The sequence below is a fragment of the Athene noctua genome, chromosome 1, assembly GCF_965140245.1.
Source record: "Athene noctua chromosome 1, bAthNoc1.hap1.1, whole genome shotgun sequence".
NCBI classification, from domain to species: Eukaryota; Metazoa; Chordata; class Aves; order Strigiformes; family Strigidae; genus Athene; species Athene noctua.
Window position 1 is genome coordinate 80,335,950 of NC_134037.1, and position 14,986 is coordinate 80,350,935.

The following is a 14,986-nucleotide window of genomic DNA, read 5'->3' on the forward strand; positions in this document are numbered from 1 at the left end:
TTGAACTATGTTAATTTCTTTTGTTACATGTAGGATTCTAGCTCTAGTTGCATGAAACAGAAAACACAACCTCATCTCTTCCTCCAAACCTCCTATGTGCCAAAATTTGAGAGAATGGGTTCTAAGTAATATCTGTTCCCCAGTCAGAGGTGTCTGATACTGTGCCTTTTTTTTCCTTTAGTTTGTTCATCCTTTTCATTCTCTTGTGGAGCTGCTTGTTTCTTATTTTGCATTTCTGTAGTGCTACTTGAGTTGGTCTTGGAGTAGGCAGGAGAAGAAACCTATGAATCTGTCATGTAAAGGGAGCTGACTACTAAGTGGATGTCCTTCCTTCAAAGACTTTCACTCTGCTCCAGCAGCGTAGAGCACTCCTGAGCAAGCCAAACAAAGCAGATGTTTCAGTGTTTCTTTCTTTCCTCATCTGATATATCTCCAATTCCCGCCTCTTGCCATAAATTCTCCAGGATGAACAGCAAGCAGGGAAGCAGGGATGCTGCTTTGTCTTGGCTGGAAGAGCTGCTGGCCACATGGCACTGGTGGCCCTTTCTAGTTTGTTGTTTCACATGCAGCCTTGCAGATTTTTCGCTCTGTAATTCCCATCTGTTTAATATCCCGGAATATCTAAAGAAAAAAAGAGGGAGAGAAGAATTATTTAGATGCCTTTGGGTTGCATTTTCAGAATGCGGATCATATTTAACAGGTAACTAAACCATCCTACATTTAACAGCGATCTTTTTCTATAAGGCATGGAGTACAAATGAGAAAGAAAAAAAACCCCCAAACCCAAACTTATTAGGAAGTTTTCAACTGTGACAATAATTCTGCCATAGTGAAACTTGAATGAGCAATATGAAAGGCAACAGAAATCTCTCCTGGGAAGTCTTTACTAAATTAAATGCGATTCAAGTACCCTGGAGTGGTAGTAAATGAGCTGTGCTTAAATGAGAGTAACACATCAACTAAATTTTTACACTGAATTGTGGAGACTGTTACTAAGTTGCCAGTACACTCAAAACTGGTAAACAAATCACTGTAACAACTCGACTGGGGAAGAGCGAGACCTCAGGCTATGCTGTTGCAGCTAGGTCCTGGGGGAAGTCATAAGCTTGGTCTGAAACTGCTTAGCCAAAAAAAATAGGAGCAAGTACCAAAAAGCTGAGAGTGGAGGTTGCATTGATGTTACATGCTTCCACACTGCAGCGCAGGCTGTCTGGGGCAGGTGGCTGCCTGTGCTGCCAACACCTGCGTAAAAAGGAGAGATTTAAAAAAATAAAACGAGAAAAATGAGTCTATGCTCTACGTTTAGGTGCTTTTAGAGACTCCAGCTTGCTAGTGAGGTGGCTGGCAGTGTCTTACTGGGATGAGACTTGGCACCCACTTGGAGAAAAAGGGGAAAATTCTAGAAATGCCAGTGTTAAGGTATGTAGACTTTGCAGAAATATATTGCTGCAGCAGAGGTGACAGGCCAGGGTTCAGCTGAGCTGCTCACAGCCAGGGGTGAGGAGCAGTGTCGCTCCACCCACCGCATAGGAAGGGCTTCACCGTGGCTCTTCTTGACTTCAGTGGCATGAATGATGCTTCAGTAGCAAATATGGAGACAACCTGTGTGAAACTGGCCATAGATTAGAAATAATTTGGCTTTTTTTGATGTCAGTGATCACAGCAATGAGTTTTATCCATTGTCAAATAACAGCTTTCAAATGCATCAGCCATTGTGGTCATACGGAACAAATAACAACTTAACACAAATAAATGGCTAAGTTCCTCACCTTAAATAAATGTATGACTTCCTATTACATCATCAAACAATTGCATATTGCATAAGAAGAATAAATCTCAAAGTATAATGAAAAATAAGCAAATATAAATATATGACACACCCATTAATAACTTAAAAAAACATGATCACCCAATACACCTTCTAAATGTAGTTGTCAGAATATCTCTTACAACAAAAGACTTGAAGAGTATAATTAAATCCTAAGTATCACTAGAAAGTATCTCGAAACTCGATTTTGTTTAGTTTGATACCAGTCTTGATTTTCTCTTGAATCATTCTAAGGTATGAAGAGTTAGATATTGCTCTGGTATTACCGATAGCTCTGTTTTCCCCCATAAAATTAATTGGCTAGCTAAGTATTTTGGAAATTATTCAGTACTTTTAAAGGAAAAAATTTAATGCATTTTTATGTTGATGTGTGATATTTTTCATTTTATCAGTTTAGACATTTCCTGAAGCATACAGAAGTTAATGTGAATTAACGGACAAACTTAATCTTTTTGATATTATTGTTGCTTTTGATATTGTAGGTTCATGTTTACAGAAGCCCAATATAACCCATGAAGCAGCTGCATACTTATTTGCATAAACAGATTCTACAATGAAGTGTCATTTTGTTATGGGGTTGTACCATTCCCAGCAGAGAAGGATCAAGATCCGTGCCTGGGATTCTTAGGTATCAGAGCAGTGCAGATATAGAATAATAAAAAATTCATCAGATTTTGAGACAATGCAGTGAGGATAAGTCCAGCACTTCAATGCTTGTTGAATATTTCATATTCCATGCTGCTTAAAAGAAAATGATCACCACTGATTTGTGTCGCCTTGTTCTGTTTATCTATATGCATCAAGTTGATGGCTGTTGCTCTACTCTTAACAATATGATTTTAAGAAGCAAAAGGAAAATTTACAAATAATAACTTCTTATTGCTATCTCTAGTAGGGGGAGACACTTGGGGAACTGCTCCAGGGTTTAGGAAAATTCTTCTCCCAAAAGTCTTTCAGACAGTGCTGCGGGAAAAAGGGTTTCCCTGGGGTGCTCCTGTCACCGACAGCTCTCACAGGGCTGTGAGTCTGGCTCTGAGCCTTCAGCTGAGGTCTGCAGGCCTGAGAGCATATTGTTAACTTCCTAATGCTATTTTTGGGGACTTTATTAAAACTGTCAGGGCTTTCAGTTAGACTTCTACTTGTTTTCCGGGGAATTTGTGAGGATTTAGCAGTGGTAAAGATCAGGTCGCATATGCATAGGCTTACTGACTTTATGCAAGCGGTTAACAGGTTTTTAAAATTACATGGGTGAAAGGCTCTGTGAAAGTGCAAAGTACTTTACGTATTTATTTTGTCTAATATTCATTAGGAGACTATGAGATAAAACATGTTAGTCTTTATAATTGTTTTTAAATGAAAAAAACCTGCTAAAACAGAGAATCCCCACAAACACTTCACAAGACAATCGTCAGCCTGCACTTCACTTGTTTGCTCCTGCTGGCTGCCGAGGTTCTCTGTGCAAAGGTATTATAGTTCAGTTTTGACTGCTTTGACCATATTTACTGAGGAACTACTTTGTTGCCTGGAGAGGGGGAGGCTTTGTGTAGCTTTGATTGAGTGTGCAGTCCAGGAAGAGCCTCAGGAATCAGGGCTGTGGGGGAGAGCTTCTGTTTACTCACTACTTCCCGGACAATCCACAACAACGAGAAAGCAAGCATTGAAAAGGTTCATGCTAGAGCAAGTTTTAGTGTTCAGTTTCTTATCCAAGCTAAAGTCAACTACCAGCCTAGGCAGTGTTAACTTTTATAAGCAAATTATTTATAAACAAATTATTTCTTACCTATGAAACATCATACATTAAGAACACACCTTTAAGAATACACCTTTCTGAGATTACAATATATTAAACTGATGAAGAAAGTCAGCTATGATAGACAGTTATTGGAATTACTTTTTATTTTTAATGGGATAAAAGTTGACACTGTCAAGTTAGTCACACTGAGACCTCATTATCAGTGTCAAGACTGGACTATCTTTTCCTTCCTGATGATGTCAGGGGGGGTTTCTCAGAAAATCCGGTTCTTCATAATTCCTTACCTGCTGTGCTGTGGGTGTGATCCCTAAAGTGAAGTATGTGTTTGGAGAGACTGTTGGCAAATGTTGCCTGTTTCCAGATCCCACCATTCTTAGTCTTCAGGCTGTATTTCCTTCATTTGTATTTTGGAGAAAGCATGACCAGGACACGAGGTCTCCATGCACCTGGTGCAAAATGTGGTCAGTGGGACAGGCCACTGTCCCACAGTCCTTTGTATTGCTCCTTATTACTGAGAATAACCTTCATGCTGGCATCTGGTAACTGCTCAGCATTTGAGCTTTGTACCCTATCAATAGCTAAGCAATTTCTGTGGGTATGTGTTGTATCCTCAGTTTAAATATAAGTCAAAAAACCCCTCAATCAACTGGCATATAGTGTTGTATTCAGAAAAATGACTGGAAGGTTGGAACTTTTAGCTCCACTCGAGTTTGACCTGAAGTGGAGATCTGTAGGGGAAGCAAAATAACATAACCTGTTCAATACCACAATACAACTAATACTGCTGTTGACAGCAGAGAAACAGGGAGACTCAGGAATTTGGTGTTACCTCTTAGGTTTTGGAAGGAATTACAATATAGGGTTATGGGCTCTACTCTTTTCTTTAAAAGTGATTTCTTAACCCATCCTTTCTGCTCTGTTTCTGTCCAGTTCTCTGTCTTCTCTACACCTGCTGCATTTTTTTTTTTTTTTACTCCTATTGAAGACCCATTATGTAGGGTTCTTATTTTAGCATACAAGCATCTAGCCAGACAACCTGGACTTCTAAAATGTTTCCAGTGTAACTGTAGATTACTCTAAAGGGAGTTTAAGCCTGCAAACAACATGTTTCCTAGCTACACATGATGGATCTGTCAAAGCAGGTATTGAACCTGGTAGGGTGTGTATACATCTTACGCAAACCACTTATATTACAGTAGGAAGCAGGCATTAAATAATTTTCTTGTGAGTGAATGAAGGTCTTGGAGACTCCATTTTTCTCAAAGAGGTACAAATAAACTACCTTTGAATCCTCCCATAGCAGGCAAGATGGGAGAGCTCACTAGCTTCAGCTGCTGAAATATACCCCCAACCCCAATTTTTTAAGGTAAGTAGCAAATGTCTGGCCCCTGCCTCAGAAGGACTGGAGTCAAATGCCTAAAGATGGGAAGCAGAAGGTTTGTGTTGTGCAGCTGTCTCAGCCATGCTGGTCTCAGGGAGAATGGATGCAAGCTGTAGCACTGTTATTGTATCTTTTTGAAATAATCATTCTTCTGAGCTACTTAAACATCAGGCAGTTTTCTAGTGATGTTTTTGTTTGTTTGTTTTTTTCACATACCATTTGTTTTCTCCTGTTTCCTCCTGTTATCTCTATTCCCTGCTTTCTGCAGGCATCTTTGGACATTAAGCACTTTCTCTGAATTTCAAGGCTGAAGATTTAGTTGAAAGACAAGGTCAGGTCACTGACAAATGCTTCTAATGGTGAATGGGTTTTGGCTTTTATTCTAATGGAATCTTATATCTGTGCCTGTTTGAGACTTTAGGATTTAATAGTGAGAAAGCAGGCAGCACATCTAAGCCATTTTAGCTGGTAGAAGTACTGTGATTTTATAGGCTTTTTGTATTGCATGTATCCTAACAGTATTTTACATATATATGTGTATATTTATATATACTTTTATATATATATAAATAGATATATGTATGTTTTGCAGTTTCTGAAGTCAGAAGTTACTCTACATTCAGCCTGGGATAAAAATATAATCTATTGCATGAAAAACAAAAAAACAAAGAAAGAAGACAAACCACAGGATTTACCATGTCAGTATGACACATTTTGTTGATGGTGTTTTTTACTGCACAACCCTAACATGGATATTGGAAAGCAGGGTGTGGAAGCAGATGCTTTTCAGGAGGAAAACCACATGTCACAGCAGACGACCAGGGATCTGGCAAACATGATACCATCTTCCAATACAACAATTAAGAAGGTCATGCCTTCTTTATCCCCAGGTCAGGCTGACAATACCAGTGAGTCTTCTAGCAAGCAATGTCCACTTTTATACAGTTCAGAAGTCAGCGGTATGATGGGCAACAGTAATGTCTCGACAAATAAATTGGGCTGCACTCAAGCTTTTCAGCACGCAAGGCAATTATATTATTTGGTCAGCTCTGATTTTTTTCCTCAGAAGTTGGCTTCCAGTGTAACCCAGGCTGGAATTCATGATGCAAGTGACACCTTGGAAATGCTGACTCCTCCTCTGCTCCCTGCCTCAGAGCCTGGGATGAACCATTATGCTCCCACCTACAAAATCACAGAACAGGTTAGTTTGCTTTAAATAATCGCTGAATTTATAACTCCATATTGTATGTTTCTGATAGTTGCCAGCCTCTTCAGGAAGAAAGGGCCAGCAAATCTGTGTCTATTTATAATCTATCTATAAAGGAGGAAGCTTTACTGGCAAGCACTGGGAAGTGTATCATAACCCTATGCATCCATGCCATAAAGTGCTTTTCCCAAGAGACCATTATTCCATTTTTTAACTGTTTCTTTTGTTCAATAATTAATTATAGCTATATCCCTACCCCTGGCAAAAATGACTGTATGTTCTGGGTCCATGTTCTCATGTGTGTAATGGTTGTGGGGCATATTCATGTTCTTATTTGCACCTGTCTTTCTGTCAGGCCTCTCCTCATGCTCCATCTCCTTTTTTATCTTTTTTCCATTTCTGACTTTTTCCTCTTCTTAGTTTTGACAAAGTGATGGACAACAATAATCAGTATCTCTTCCACTGAGTGCTCTATGTGCTTCTCATAAGATAGTAAATAATACAGTGGCTTAGTTGCATATTTTAAATAAACTCTTATGTTTCCAATACAGTTGAATTTATTATTTAGGATGTGTCCTTGTTGGCAGTTCTCAACACTTTCTCCACTGAAAGTTTATCATTGTTTTAACATTTTTTGATGAGGTCAAAATCAGAAGTTCCTGCGCTAACAAGTCTGCATTGTCTGCCTCTTGCTCTGAGGCCATCTCACCTTAGGGCTTCTTTTCTTGATGCTGTTGAATAGACAAGAGCTGGAAAAACTGTTGTTCTTCAGTCATATGTCAGGAGATTTGCAGGTGGGCTGTGCCGGTGCATTCACTCCTTGACTATCTAAATTTCCTGTGGCTGAGGACTGCCAAATGGGATGTTGAGGCTGTCCTGGGATCTAGTTCTCCACTGCCTTCTCAAGGAGATATTAAGAGTCAGTCAGGAGTCCTCACCACCCTTGGATCACAGTCTAATGATCATTTTAGTACCTTACGTATAGGGACAGGAAACCTCTTATTCCTTGGTTGCCGGCCAAGTATTAATTGGAGGTAAGGCTGAAGTTGACAACTTCTTGTGAGTCCCAGGAGTCTGCTACTTCTTTTCTTGGATGACATAAACCAGATCATTAAGTTTAATGACCAGAATGTATCCTGACATCCTAAACTGTCAACAGCTGCTCATAAAATCCGATACTGGGTCTTGGGTATTCTTTGTTCTTTGGTGGCTTCTGACATTTTACTATGTGAATTAAAATGCTCTCAAAATTCTGGTAAAGAAAAGGTGAACTTGGGGTTTGCTTTATTACATGGTGTTCTCAAGTGATACCTGACAGAGGGGAAGTAGGGTAAAAATGATGCTTCCAGGCAGACGGCTCCAAGCACAGCAACAACATGAGGGTGTCTTTACACTGTAAGTTTTAGTTCTGTAACAGATCTGGTACTTCACAAGAAATGAGTTTAAAAACCAAAACCAAACCTGTCTCTTGCACTGCTGATCTCTGGTAGTTCTTCTCAGAGGACAGGACAGAAGAAACAGATGAGTGGGAGAAGGAGTCAAATAAAGATAAACTGAGAAACTCAGAAGGCCAAGACAAGTTGGATAGGTGTGTACCTGCAGAGAGGCAGGAGTGTCTGGGCTGCAGAGAGACTGAAGAACTACCTGTAGCAATTAAGTCAGAGATGGAGTCAGTCCTTTCTCCATGTTAGTGAAAATTTCCATGGAGACAAAGACTGGACTTGTTCCTCTATAATCCCTAATTTCAGACTGTGCTCATATTTCCTCCTAATTGCATCTGTGCTCTGTGGATATTGACTTTTGAAAGCTGCTTTTCAAAGACGATATTGGTAATTTCCGTTTATCAGATAGTTCAACAAAAAATGAAATGTTGGACCCTGGCACATTTTTAAGTTTTACAGTGAAGCCTGACCTGAGGGTATTATCTGCTCTGCTACTGTTCTAACACCTTCTTGGTGTGAAACACGGACAAATACTTCTTTCCTTTTTGTGCTTTAGCTTCTGTGGGAAGGAAATCCCAGCACACAAACCAGAAGTAAATGCTGGCAGATGTGAGGCTGAGTAGCAAAACCTGGTAAGGCACATACTGCCTGCACAGTGTCAGTGTATCCTTTGAGCTATAAAAGGCAAGAGTTTTAAATACAAATGCCAACATTCTTTATTAAAAATAATACACACTTTAAGAAATATCTACTGCCAAAGTCCAGATATGATGATTCTTTCTGATTAAAAAACATCCAGAAACATAGTTTGATAATATATCTTAATTATATTTTCAGACTCCGGGGCAGCAGGACCAGGTGATGAGGCAGCAGATGGAGCAGCTGCAAAGGCTAGTGGCTGAACAGCAGAAAATCATCTCACTTTACAACCCAGGTACTTGGGGAATTCCTCTTGATGCCATGGCACTCTCACCTGCTGATGCTTGCACTCCAGCAGTGAAATGTGGCAGTTAGTTGTTTTCAGCAGCTGTGGGCTTCTCCTCTGGCAGTTGAGATAAAACATTCATTTCTTTACAAACATTACACACAAGCTATAACCCCCAGAAAATGCTTGTTTCCACTTTTTTACATTAAAATTCCAGGAGAACCATGAGGAGGAATCCTTATGTTTAATAACAGACCTCCTGTACAGACTTCTATTGAAGTATAGATTTGAATGGTACTACAGAAAATTATAGCATGGTGGTGAACATTACAGAAAAGCTGAAATATCCTTTTTTTCTGTACCTATATATGAAAGTTACAGGTTTCACATAGAACAAAGAAGAGGAAGAAAGTCAACACACTCTGCTTCTGTTAATAGACTTTTTTCTTTAATAGTACAGCCTATTCCTCACAGCATGATACAACTCCTTGAACAGCTTCATTTTACCAGTGGCATTACCAGAAAATGCCATTTGCTCAGCAGGTAGAAAAAGAGGATCCCCCCACCCTTCCCACCCTGTCCACAGTAGTAGCACATTCTTCTCAGCTTGTGACCCATGGTGAAAGAAGAATTTAGGAAAATCACATAGACATGTGACAGCATTGGCCTGGCTTTAGCAGGGTTGCTTGTGCTTGACATTAAGCAGGGAACATCCATAAGGGCGTAGGAAGGCTAGGTGATCCTTGTATTGCTGCTGCTCCTCAGATAACCTGCTGGCGTTACCTAATCCACGTGGTAGGAACCTAAACAGCCTAAGACATCCCCTGCCTGCATCTGTGCATTGATCTAGCATCAGGTTTCTCAGTCTATTTTCAAGCTTCTTTGCCCAGTTGAGGAGCTTCAAGAATCTCATTCTGCTAAGATCTCAGAGGATACGCAGAAGAAGTGATGGCACCTTGCATGTTAGAGTTCCATATAGCCTGATGGGTCTTACAAATAGCTTTTTAGAGCTGAAAAGCTACATTTTTTTTCAAAATTTGCTTCCTTCATTCCAATCATACATAATGTGAGGAAATCCTCTCAGTTAAAGACAGCCATGTTTTTTGCTGTCCCTCCACGCATGTATAAAAATATTTCATAGCACACCTAGTTTGACCAGTTTGGACAGAATAATTTATAATCAAAATTCTATTTCAGTTGCCATACGAGGAACATCTGCTTTCAAAGGCCACTCAAAACAATAGGCATTACTTCATGCAGAGTTAATGATAATAATAAAACCACCAAGAATTTATGGTCTCTTGCCTTGCCCCCACCCCCAGCACAGAAACCCTGGAGTTGGCACTTGTTAGCTGGCTTTAGGGAACCATGACCTTACGTTACTGTTGCCATAAAAGAAATTGAAATTTCAGCAAATTTCATCTACCTCACTAATATATATAACAGCAGTTATTAGCCAACAAAATAAAAGGGTTTAGAAAAGTGGAATAAAACAACATTGGCCAGGGAAATGTTTGCAGACTTTTAACTTCCCTCTATTCCCATTGTAACAAAAATGGAAGAAAACTTTAAAAAACACCAGTCTTTTAAACCTGTGTATATGCATGCATAATTAGATCTGTATAAATATACCAAATCGTCTCTGCTGGTTTCAAGTGCCAGCATCTTTTAAGAATATCTGAGCTCTGGGGCTTTGCTTCATTCCCTCAGCTGCATAGGGTCAGAGAACTTTCTGTTAGAAAGACAAAAAGTTGGGCTGGACAAACACCAGACAACTGGATCCATTGCGCTGTTGGCGTGCAGCAGATACTGACATTGAACATGGTAACAGCACCTTGAAAAGCCATATGGCTGTCAGAGGTGCAGAGTATGTACATAATCAGCAGGTCTACATGGGGGTATATGCACCAAGTAGGAAACAAGGGCCAAACACCACCCCACTGTGACCACCAAAAACCTGGGTTTCTGCAGTTTAGGTTGTCTGCTTGTGTTGTGGGACCTTTCTGAGCTTCCTGATGATGACAGCAGTGCAAAGCAATATGAGACTGAAGGGAACAAGAAACTTGACAAAGAACACGGTGTCACATCTGATTGAAGGTCTTGTTTTCAAACGTGATGCTGTGTGACAATCAGTTTTTTAAGCTGGGGGGTAAGCAGAGTCTCAACCATTGACCCCACAGCCAGAAGCCAAGCCACACCAGCAGTGACACCAACAGGCCTGACTGTCATTGTACTGATTTTCCTGATGGAGCTATGCCACTGTGAAATAGCTGTCAAGAGTCACTGCTGTATACTAGGGACACAGCTTGAGAAAGAGACGGAATGAGGGCTATGGCTGAGTAAACTAAATCTTCATGATCCTGTGCTTGTTGCCTCAGAGAAGCCTGGTTGAAATGGCAGGCAAATGCTCAGCAAGCTGTCTGCAATGGCCAGGTTGAACAAATACACAGACTGGGGCTTCCAAGTTTCCTAATCAAAGCAGATCATACACAGAGCAATTACGTTGCTCTTTAATCCCAGCCCAAATGCCACAATTAGCAAGATGCTTATTGTTACTTCCACCGGAGCAGAACAGTTAGGCTGCCCCACTTTCTTTGGGTTCTCAGGAAGGATTGAACAGCATGCAAAAAGGAAAGTGCCTTGGGTCCTGCTACGCTTCATCTTCCCCCTTCCCCAGTGCTGTAAATCACTTGATAAATTTCTGAAGAAAGCGAGCACAGTTAGTATCATGAGCTGAAAACCAAGCTCATACAGTGAGAAATATATTTATAGGATGCTGTTGGGCTGTATTTACATATCCAGATATAGTTAACTAACATATAAAGCCACAGACAAAATGGTTACTTGAATGAAAAGGTGATCAAAATCTGCACTGAAAGTTCTCATTTGTGAGTGGAGGCAGTGGAGGTTGAGGGTAGCAAAAGACATTGCATAATCTGTTCCTGTCATGCTTTAAAGAAGTAAAATATGAAGAACTACTAGGGCTATAATTACCTTACTATGGTAAAGGTAGTTGCTTTAATATTGCCATGCATTTAAAGAAATAATACAGTGACCAACAATAAAATCAAAACCTCATTGAACTACAGGTTGTCCTTGCAATGTCTCTCATGGTAACAGACAGAAGTGGCTCTGCCCATCTGCCAGCTGTGTGATTAGAGCACCTGCCCAGAAGCAGTGAGGTGGGCTTTTATCTGAGTCTGTGCCAGACCAGATTTGAATCCACAGATCAGCCTTCTTCCAAAAAATGCCTTAACTGTGGGGTGAGGCAATTTCAGTCGCAGGCGGTCTCTATTCTTCTTGTTGAAGTCAGGTCACAGGACAGAAAGGAATCATGGTGTGGAGAACAAAAATAAGAAGAAAGCCTAATTTTGTAACCTTATAAAGGGGTTTCTTTCCTGGAAGTAGTGAGCCTGGCCTCTGGTCCCTATGCAGAACTGCTTAAACCTTTTCCACTTGGAAGTCTTCTAATAAAATGTGTAACCAGCCATCTAGACCTAAAAGGAAAACCTTCTCCTCTTTTGCATCAAGGAGAGCCTCAGAGATACTTTCCAATACTTAACTTTTACCTGCTAAGGGACTTAAGGAGTCCTAGAGGAAATGTGTGTTTTACATGCTCAGGAGTGCTTTGTAAATTCTCTTTAATTCAGCATCCCCATAGCATATGATAATTTTGTTTAGGACTGATGATTGCAGCAAGCACGTTTTACAATTTAAATAAAATAACAAAAGCAGAATTTGATTATTTCACTCTGAACATGCAAACTATCAGGGAACATGAAAGCAACATTGGTTTTTGTGCAATACCAGTTTATCTAGAGTTTTATACTTTGGTGCAAACTATTTGTCTTAAGCTTCTCTAATTTTCCTCTCTGGTAATTATTTTTAGGCCTTTCTGCTTCTCCTGGAATACCTTCCCACCTAGCAGCCACGATGCCACCCTTTCCGTGCTTTCCAGCTACTTTCATTCCTTCTCAGTTCCCATCAGAAAAGCCTTCCCAAGTTGAGACCCCGGAGTACTTACAAAGCTCTCCCTTAACAATGCACTCTGCTTGGCAAAGCAGATCCCCGCTGTGCATGCCAAATGAGAGCAGTTCAGAAATCTCAGGAGAGCATGTGCAGTTTTCAGATTCAGGTGGGTAAAAAGCGCTGGAAATCTGAAGCTAAGGCTATTGTGCAAGTCCTGTGAATTTTTGCCCTTGCTAGTGATTGTTGCTGATTTTACTGCAGGTCAGGGGAAGGTGATTTGTTTATATGGTGGCTTGTTCTAAAAGCTTTTAAGGAATTTTAAACTTTATTTTTAAAATTCTTTGAATCATGGTCATCCTGCATCTCATATTGACAGAGAAATTGGGCCTTGTAGATATAAATGGAGAAGAAAGTCATTAAATTGAAAAAGCTGTTATATGAAGTAGGGAGGATGTTATATTTAGGGGGAGAAGTATAAAAGGTAGGAAGTGGATATAGCTTCCAAAGGCAAGAGGGTGTGTTTCTTTAACTAGGAAGGCCTGGTCTTCATCAGCAATCTTGGCATTTCTCACATTGACATGGAGAACATTTGGAGGAAAAACTATGTAAACTGTGAGTTGGCGTCTTCTCTTTGCTACACTTTGCCAGCCTGTCTTCTGTGGGAAGATACCAAAGGGTGAGAAAGAAGAAAGAGTGATTTGCAAGAAATCAAACGCCGATTTCAAAACGGGTGGAACAAGAACAAAAGAAGTGGAAATGAAACTGCTTAAAGGGGAAGAGGATGTAAATCAGATCTGCATCCTGGATTCCTTTGAACTTTTATAGCAAGACTTGACTGTGATGCTGTGAGACAGTCCCAGAGTACAATTAAAACTTTAATTTCATATTCTTCAATCTAGCTCAGGACCAGTATTCTCACTGAAGGAGACTTGTCTCCTTCTTGTGCCTGGCACTATTATTTTCTTGCTGGAATAACCTGAACCAGGGTCAGTTGCCCAGTGAAGTTTATCAGAGAGTTTCAGAAATCTCTCAGCACAAATGTGGGAAGGGGGGTGGATAGGACATCAGGAACCTGAGAGCAAGAACACATGAAGAACAGAGGACAGGAGGAGGTATGGCTGCTTTTTTTGACAGCAGTGCTGACGTAGACTTGCTTCATGTATGTAAAACTAAGGCTTGAATGTGCAGAGGCCTTAGTACATCAGGTTAACTCCTGGCTGGAAGCTGGTCAGTGCAGTTGCCTTTGAAATATGCTTCAGCTGAATGTGTGCTTGAGGACTGGACTGAACTGAGACCTTCCTGACTGTTGTGATGAGTGTGGGTTTTTAATACTGAAACATAAACATGAGTGTACCAACAGCTTGTATAACACTTCTCATTCTTATTTAAAGGGATAAGCACCGAGCCATTGATTCAGTGTACTGAGAGCCCCGCAAAAAATATTTCCAGACAAGATGTTCAAGAAGAGAACAGAAAAGAAAACAAAGGTGAATTACACAGCTGCTTGGATACATTGTTTTTGCCTTGCTCTGGGAAGCACTAGTTGAAAATAACTGTGCTGGGGCACCACCCCTATTAGACCATTCTGGAGACAGCATAGCCCCACACAAGACTGAGGAGGGACACGTGGGTTCTGCATCCCTTGCTGCTGTCAATCTACTGTGTTACCTCTGCCTCCTCAGCCATATTCTGGTGCAAGGCAGGTGAGAAGGTTGCAGAAACAGTACTGCTTGTCTGCTATCAGACTGGAGATTTTTGGTGTGTAGCTGGGAAAGGGTGAGAGAAGGATGTAAAGCTTTTGTATTCCTGTTGTTGGACCAGAAAGTCCTTTCAAGATGTTGCAAAGGTCTTCAGTAACACTGGGTGCATTAATGAGACAAAATGAGCTATACAGTTCCTGGCAACAGTGTGTAGTATGAATGAGCCTGTAAAGGCTTTTTGCTGCAGCTGACAGGCTTAACATGAACTAAAAGGGCAAGTCTTCATTAGCTGACACAAAAAAGATTAATTGAAGTGGGAGCCTTGTAGTGAACATAGCCAACAAGCTTCAATAGGAAGATGTACAAATTTGCATTTTTGTGAAATAGAATAGAAAATACCCAGTTAGAAAGTCTCATGTGTACAAATATTGCTTGTTAAACTGTTTAATGAACTGGCCTGCAGGTCACATAATTACAGACACATGAGTAGTTCAGTATTGTCTAGCAAAGTGTCTTCACTGCAATGTCCTGCAGTGAAGACTTCAACCAAGCATTACAAATCTCTAGAGGCAAGGAGCAGAAATCATACCATTTGCCCTTTCCTTATTTCTAGTAACTAGACTTCAGGATCCAGAGCCTTTTTTTCATGGGTTGCATCCTTCCACCTCCTTAATTCAATTGTATTTTATAAAGTGTTTTCAAAAATCAAAATCTTGCATATGTTGTTGAAAATTTAAACAATTATTTATTTTATGTTTATTTTTCATTTATTCATTCTATA

At 40.3% G+C, this 14,986-nt stretch overlaps 1 protein-coding gene across 1 annotated transcript in view; it reads left to right on the forward strand.

The window, feature by feature from the left end:
• The first annotated feature begins 5,710 nt into the window (after positions 1 to 5,710).
• Positions 5,711 to 14,986, forward strand: part of LOC141957581 (uncharacterized) — a 38,584-nt gene continuing 29,308 nt past the window's right edge. Inside the window, exons 1-4 of the mRNA XM_074899330.1 lie at positions 5,711 to 6,163; positions 8,449 to 8,545; positions 12,426 to 12,671; positions 13,897 to 13,992. Coding sequence (XP_074755431.1) covers positions 5,711 to 6,163; positions 8,449 to 8,545; positions 12,426 to 12,671; positions 13,897 to 13,992 — 892 coding nt within the window. The remainder of the gene's footprint in view (positions 6,164 to 8,448; positions 8,546 to 12,425; positions 12,672 to 13,896; positions 13,993 to 14,986) is intronic.